This window comes from Cannabis sativa, chromosome 4, assembly GCF_029168945.1.
Source record: "Cannabis sativa cultivar Pink pepper isolate KNU-18-1 chromosome 4, ASM2916894v1, whole genome shotgun sequence".
Classification (NCBI taxonomy): Eukaryota; Viridiplantae; Streptophyta; class Magnoliopsida; order Rosales; family Cannabaceae; genus Cannabis; species Cannabis sativa.
The window spans coordinates 64,782,992-64,790,841 of record NC_083604.1 but is presented as its reverse complement, the minus strand read 5'-3'; the positions used below and the strand labels follow the sequence as shown (position 1 = coordinate 64,790,841).

At 31.4% G+C, this 7,850-nt stretch overlaps 1 protein-coding gene across 1 annotated transcript; it reads right to left on the bottom strand.

Moving 5' to 3' along the window:
• Window positions 1-1,809: 1,809 nt before the first annotated feature.
• On the bottom strand, window positions 1,810-3,470 carry LOC115715229 (peroxidase 17). Its single transcript, XM_030644068.2, has 3 exons — window positions 2,996-3,470; window positions 2,701-2,892; window positions 1,810-2,514 (listed from the first exon to the last, which is right to left on the bottom strand). The coding sequence occupies exons 1-3, from the start codon at window positions 3,191-3,193 to the stop codon at window positions 1,921-1,923; spliced, it is 984 nt and encodes a 327-aa protein (XP_030499928.1). The 5' UTR covers window positions 3,194-3,470; the 3' UTR covers window positions 1,810-1,920.
• Between the last annotated feature and the right edge of the window lie 4,380 nt (window positions 3,471-7,850).

Below are 7,850 nucleotides of genomic sequence, written 5' to 3'. Positions count from 1 at the left end.
AAATTGTCGATACTCTACTAATAAATACTATATTTTCTGAATTTTTCCTGTACAAGCGTTGCAACAAATTATTATTTCATAAATATATTTTTTTTTCTTAAAAATGAACACAGGGTAATGATGTTGAACCTAATAACTAATAATATATTTTTTTTAATTTTTAATTGTATCGTGACTTTTTAATAACGTAGAAAAAAAACTAGCATAAAATTTAGTATACGTGCCTCACACATAACTTTTTGCTAGTGTCTCTTATATATGTGAATATTTGTATATATTTTGTGTACTCTTTTGGTGGCCAAAGACTTATATATACTTCACATATATTTTTATAATGTTGTGTAAAGTAGGTAGGAATTTTAAAATTATTTCCTGCATACTTTGACGATGATTAGTAGAAGATGATTCCACTAGACTCTCAAATTTAACTGATTTTATAGTTGGGATTGTGAGGATGATGAATTTGAATTTCTTCCTCCTGAATCTCTTAAAACTTCTTTCTCTCAATGAAAGTATCAAACTGTTGACATAATTTTTCGTAAACTTAATCTTAGAAGATAATTAATTAGAGAATAAATTCAAGAAAATAAGAGACAAAATAATAAATGAACACTAGACATTTTTTTCGTGATTTTGTAGTTAAAATCTACCTACTCCACGAATCTATTATTTTTGAGTTTTAGTTGTGTTTACAATTTGGCAGAGTTTATGTCAATCAGAAATTGCCTCCCCTTTTTCCTTTGAGTCAATCCCTATTTGTAAGAATATGATAGTGGTTACTCAACCTTATCTTGGTGAAAATTTACAATTAATGGTGGTTAATGTCCACGTTTCACATATAATAGAATATTTAGATAAATATAAATAATTATTTATATTTAATATATAAAGAAGTGATCTTTCGATGGGTGTTTGACTTGGTCAAACCATGTTATTTGTGAGCTTTTAGTTATACTATAGAAGAACTTTGTAATCCCTATTAAAATTGGTGATAGTAGATGATTTAAGCGGACTGCAGTCCTCTTGATTTTTCTTGCATCGAGCTTTCGCGTAAAAAATTTGGTGTCTTATATTTATGCTTGATTTATGTATTTTCTATTATTTATGGTGCTTTAGTTGATATTTAATATTGTTTATTGTGATCTTTTATTTTTTACAATAAATATCTCATTTTTAACATTAAAAGAAAATATTATAGTTAATTGGAATAAATTTTCCAATAAAAAACAAAGTGTATAGTATTGCTCATAATTTGTGAGGCACATGATTGCCCTTTCTATATAAATAATAATGATAGGTATATACATAATTCATACAAATGTGATACATATGTGACAAGTCATTAATTTAAGTGTGTCACATTATTGTGTACAATTTATGTGTGCACATATCATATCTTCACTAAAATATCCTAAGGTTTGTATTAAGAAATAAAAGGTCAAACTAGACCTATGTAAAATATCATAGGTTTGTATTGAGTATGACATCGTTATCTTATGGGTTTAATTGTCAAAGAAAAATGACTTGAAGATATGAGGTTGTGGACTGTGGAGTATCCCAACGGAACACTCTTTAGTCTAGTGCGTTTTCTTTTTCGCCAACTTGACATTTGTTACTCTTTCTGTGATCATAATCTACGGTGTTTTTCCCCCTAGGAGCCATAATTTAGAATTCAATTGTAGACAAAAAAATTCTGAAAATAAGAAGATTGGTTTTTTTTTCAATTATTATCTATATTGCAAATGCAAACCATAGTCCATTCATTGACACTACAAATGATAAAGAGAAGTTTCAAAGTACAAAAAAAAATTCTCACAAAACTTCTTCTATACCATAAATCACAAACACTTCTTCTACTAACACTATCATCGCATCAGACTCTAGCATATATATGTTTTTTTTTTTAATTTATTTTTGTGTTTAATACTCCATTAATTTGTTCATGGAACTAGGATTAGCTACCCTACAGTTCCTCCTAATCTCCCCTGGCTGGCCAGATTGAAGGTCTCCCATCTTAATCATCCCTTCAACGAAGGCGTCAAAGAAACCCTGTTGGTCAACGCTGAAATGGGTCACAAACGGCCTTGTTTCAGCAGAAGTGAACAGTGTTTGATCAGAATTCAAAAACCCTCTTCCAGAAACCAAGTCCTTAAAATACTGGTTATCAAAAAACTCAGGAGTGGCATCCAAATTTCCAGTTATGTTTTGGTCGACATTTTCGGGACAAAGCTTGTAAAGCTCTTTTCTGTAACTTGGCTCGATAGCCGGGTCGGGTCTTCCACTACCCGATTGATTGTAGAGCCTAAACATGATCGAAAAGCATCGACCTTGACCAATCGAGTGAGACCCAGAAAGGGCAACGAGGTCTTTTACCGAAAGGTTGTATTTTTGGAAGAGACCTATGAGGTAGGTGGCATTGGACCTTGGACTCGGCATGATGTCGTTTGAGGCCTCTTGGCTTGCTGATAAGCTGTCTAGTCTTCCTAGCTTAACTTCCCAGTGTGGTCCTCCGGACTGGTTTTGAAACAGAGTAAAAAATAATATACAGAATAAGATAAGTTAATAAAAGATGTAACAAAACTCTCAAATGAATTATAAACAACCCTTTTGAGCATATAAGAGATTTAGAGTGTGAGATAACACCAATTTCTATCTGGGTTTTTTCCTTATAGTGAAAAAAAAAAGTTATTAGTATAATACCAAAGCGACAGCATCTCTTGATGCGATGATTATGATATCCGCACAAGAAACAACACCAGGACAGGCCTTTTCAAGTTCTTCTTTGATTTCATCGATGACTTCATAAGACCTCAAAGAGTTAATATTTGCAAGAGCAAGCTTTTCTCCAAGCATGGTTGGTGTATCATCCAATAACATCGAAGCATCACAACCCTTATAACCAAAAAAATATACATAAATTTTTTTATTAAAAAAAATGGTTATTTCTTTCACTCTTTTTTTACATCTTAAAGTAAATAATCAAGAAAAAACTTACATTAACAAAACAATCATGAAATTGAAAGCGCATAACAGAGGCGAGGCTCCGTGGTTCTCTGAACATAGCTTTCTGCATGCCAAATCGGACGATGTATTCGGCATCGGGGCAGGATTTTGAGTAGTAACCAGTTCGGAGGTTAGCCCCAAACGCCATGCTTATGTAAAAGAGAAACACCATAAAGCAAAAAGGAGACATTTTTGTGTTTTTGGGAGGCAGAGACAGAGAGAGCAAGTAATGGAAATGATGAGAAAAATGTGAATATGATACTTTTGTATTAAACCCTTAACCCCTCTTTTTATACTATTTCTTAGAATTGAATTCATTCAAAAAAATATATATATTTTTTTTTTATTATTATTATTTTTTTGGAATTTAGATAAAGACTGGATATGAGGTTGGGGTTCATGTGTGTCAACAAATTATAGAGCTTTGTTATGTGAAGGGGGAGCAATGGCATTGAGAAGCTGAGCCCTATTGGGTGGGAGAGATGTACTAATTTTTATTAAATACTTCGAATAAAAAAAAATTGAACACTGTTGGAGAGTGAAGTGATGGTCCAGTGGTCCACTGAGTCAAACATTGCGACACCCATTATGTTTTCAATTAAATTATACGCTATACTATTTCATTTTTTATTCGTTTTTTTTTTTCTCGAGAACATATTGCTCATGCTTAGAACAAATGAAATAAATTATTATTGTTCATGCTTAGAGAGAATTGCTTTACTTTTAAGAGAATATATGTGAAGATATGAAATTCATTATATATATTATTATAAATTTATAATAGGGAATTGCTGAAAAGTATTATTGGTGCCTATCACACTTCTTTGTGTCATACCGTAATTAAATAGCGAATCTCTTAAAATTTAAAAAAATAATTTTTAAAAAATATTACTAACTAATTGTATAAAGTCACTTATAGAAGGTGTTGGGCACCGTTAGTGCTCAACAATAATTCTTCTATAATAATATATGATATGAAATGGGTCATTAAAGCCCACAAGTGGGGGCTAAGTAGATGTATTATAAGCATGAATGAATGCGTAATTATTGTTACCATATTTTACATTTCATCATTAATAATATTTGCCTCTTTTGTTAAAACTTACCAAATGAGTAGCAAACTTTAACTCTTTAGGATGTACAACTTATTAACAATGCATTAAATGGCTCAATGGGAAGAGGTTACTGTTATACTTAATATGGAAGTTTTTTATGGTAAATAGTAAATAGTAAAAATGTGTAGCAAACCGTTTTTGGTTTAGACAACTGTAAGTATTAATATACTGTTGACCAAGTAAATTAACTCCACCAAAATATAACGTTTGAAAACAAGTTCATGAAAATGATGCATTTCACATCTTAAATGGACAATAAATTAAAATGATAATGCTAGCCCCCACAATATATTAATAAAATTAAATTAATGTTGTACACATAATAAATTGTTTTGTCAAAAAAAAAAAATAGTAAAATGTATGCTTATTGAACTGATTGCTAAGAAAATTATTTCTCATTCTTTGGGTTATAATTAAATAAATTTTGAAGGGGGGAAACATTTTAAAGAAAAATTCTCAACACTTTGAGGTGTCTGTCTTACCTTACCTAATATAATTCCGTGGTGACAAACAAAATACATTTTTATTAATTTCACTTGTTTCAGTTATAGATATTAAATGTAATCTCCTCCTTACATTACATTGAACTAATATATATATATATATATAGGGACATGATTTTGTCCCGTAGTGTATTTTTACGGAATGTATTCCGTGAAGTCGTTAAGTAATGTACAGTAGTCTTTATATGAGTTTCAGAGTACGTAATAATGGGTGATAGGGTACATTACCATTTTTTAACTCTAATTATCTCTAGATCAATCTCAACCCTCAGATCAAATAACTACTACATCTAACGGCTACCGTACATTACAAAATACATTTCGTGAAAGTACACTAACAGAAGAAAATCGTGTCCCTATATATATAACATTATTATTTGTACAATGTTATTCTTAAATTATTTCAATATAATATAATATAATACTTACAATATGCAACCAGAAAAAACTAAAAATGGAACTATATACTATCTCAATTATATATCAAGTTAGAATAAAGTTTGTCATTTCCCATGTTATACATTAATGTTATATTTTGTGCAAGTTGGTGCAAGGAATTTTGGCATTTTTTTCTTTTCTTCTATCCTAGGTCTGATTCTGACGTGGGTAATACGCAAATATAGGAAGAATAATATATATATAATATAAAGCACCTAATCTTGTCACCACCATGCACCATCATCAACCATCAATGCTTGCTTGTAGAGGGACAACACAACACAACTCAATTTCCAAATGAAATTTGACTTTTTATATTTAAAATGCTACCAAATAATAAAAAGTTCTAAATTTACACTCATCAAAATTATGAGTATTAAATCTCTTTCCCAAATTCTTTCTGCCATTTTAAATTTTTGTGTGGTTATTTATAATAAGTTAATATATGGACTTATAAATTAAGATTATTTATTGAACTAAGATGTAAAATAGTCTTAAATTTAGAAATTAAGTTAGTAAATATTTATTTTTTGAAAAAAATTAAGATAATTACTAAATATAATAAATTAACTAATAAAAATTATAAAAATAAATTTTCTACATATTACTTTTTAAAAAGAATATATAATAATTAAATTAAGTTATATAATTTTTATACTATTACATATTATTATATTTTAACAAAAATAAATAAATATATTAGATCATTAAATATATACAATAGTTTTTGATATATCGTATCACTGAAAAATTAATATACCGTAGTAATAAAATTATATACCACAAAGAAATTATAACAATACTAAATTAATGGTGTGACCAAAAATTGCACCAAGCCCAAATACCTCTTACGACCCAAATCAAAATTACAATCCATCAAACCAATTTAGTAAACATAATTCACTCACTCAAAATACATTGGGCTTTGACCAAATCAAAAAGCCCAAACGAGCCCAGTAGCTACAAGACCAATCAAATACAAATGATAGAAACAAGTCTATAACTGATCCATAAGAATCGATCATTCCTCCTTGGAAAAAGGGAAGACCACTTCTCACGTTTATTCTTCAGAACAGATGAATTTGACCATCAAAGGCTCTATAAAAGGAGAACCCAAAAGTCTTGAAGGATCATATCATTTTTCATCACTAAACTCTTACTTAAGCATTCACGCAATACATTATCATTGTTATTACTAGTCCTTCTCCATCAGTCTATGGTGGAAATATTTATTTTCTATTTTCTTATTTTACATTCTGTTATTCTTCATTCGAATTATTTACTGACTTGATCGTCAGAGTGTTGAGATTACTAGGATCTAAATTTACTAACAAGTATGTTTCATTAACATCCTAAATATGAATATCTCTAATACGATGAAATTAAACACATAAGAGTTTAAAAAACCTTACATTGATTGCAGCAGAATAATATGACTCCTTCTGCTCAGATCTCTAACCCTTGTTCTTTTCTGTCGCAGAGTAATAACAAGATCCGAGCCTAGATCTCCTTCTCTCCTTCGGGTTTGGTTACCACCATCTTCTGCAATATGATTGAATACTTGCTTACTATGTGTGGGCATGGCACTCTATCACTATGGCTCGAGTTTGAAGAACAATAAAGGAGATTCGAAATCTCTGTAGAAGGTGTCTCTCTGTCAGAGAATAAAAACTAGGTTTAGGTTGGTTGAATAATCAGTTTGAATAAGAACAATTACACGAAGGTGAATGTGGAAACCACTCTGGACCAAGAAGCTTATGCAACAAGGATTTTACAACCGAATACTACTGGCTGACAATGAGGACAAATTCGTATGAATTCGTCAAAAGATGCGACAAATGCCAAATGTTCGCTCAAGTATCACACTTGCCACCAGAAAAGCTCCATTCAACACTAACTCCTTGGCCTTTCATAAAATAGGGAATGGACATTATCGGGAAGATGCCTACATCTCTAGGATTAAAGAGTCTTCATGTTGGCAAAAACTGATTACTTCACCAAATGGGTAGAAGCAGAAGCCTACGCACATGTTAGGGATTGAGAAGTCAAAAGCTTTATTTGGAACAATGTCATATGCAAATTCGGTGTGCCAAAAGAAATAGTGATTGACATTGGCCCGCAGCTCATAAGCTTAGACTTTCAAATTTTTTGTAATGAATGGGGAGTACAACTCTCATTCTCAACACCCAAATACCCACAATCGAATGGACAAGCAGAATCGATAAACAAGACATTGGTAGCGTCTTTAAAGAAAAGACTAGACAAAGTTAAAGGAAGATGGGCAGATGAACTCCAAGGGGTGTTATGGGCATACAAGACGACGACAAAGAGTTCCATCGGGGAAACACCTTTCTCCTTAACCTATGGAATATAAGCAGTCATTCTCGCGGAGATAGGGCTCCCAACCATAAGATTTGAACACACGATGGACTCTGAAAACTGGCAGAATATGGCTCACACGCTTGATACATTAGACGAACAAAGAGAACAAGCATTGATAAGGGTTGCAGCGTATCAACATAAAGTGGCACAACATTTTAACAAGAACATTAGAGTTCTTTGGTTCAACTTTGGAGATTGGGTTCTAAGGAAAGTTTTCCAAAATGCGAGAGAAGCAAGAGCAGGAAAATTAGGTCCAACGTGCGAAGGACCTTATAAGATTTCAAGGATAGTCGGACAAGGAGCCTACAAACTACAAACCTCAGATGGACGTGATATAAGCAACAGTTGGAACGCTGTTCATCTAAGACAATATCATCTCTAAACTATCAAATTTATTTTCAATTTTAAG

Bases quoted from the DNA above. Each gene is read 5' to 3' on its own strand.
- LOC115715229 (XM_030644068.2), bottom strand. From the start codon at position 3,193: ATGTCTCCTTTTTGCTTTATGGTGTTTCTCTTTTACATAAGCATGGCG. The intron at 2,893-2,995 runs GTAAGTTTTTTC...TTTGGTTATAAG, and splicing joins TTCATGATTGTTTTGTTAAT to GGTTGTGATGCTTCGATGTT. The intron at 2,515-2,700 runs GTATTATACTAA...TTTCAAAACCAG, and splicing joins CAAGAGATGCTGTCGCTTTG to TCCGGAGGACCACACTGGGA.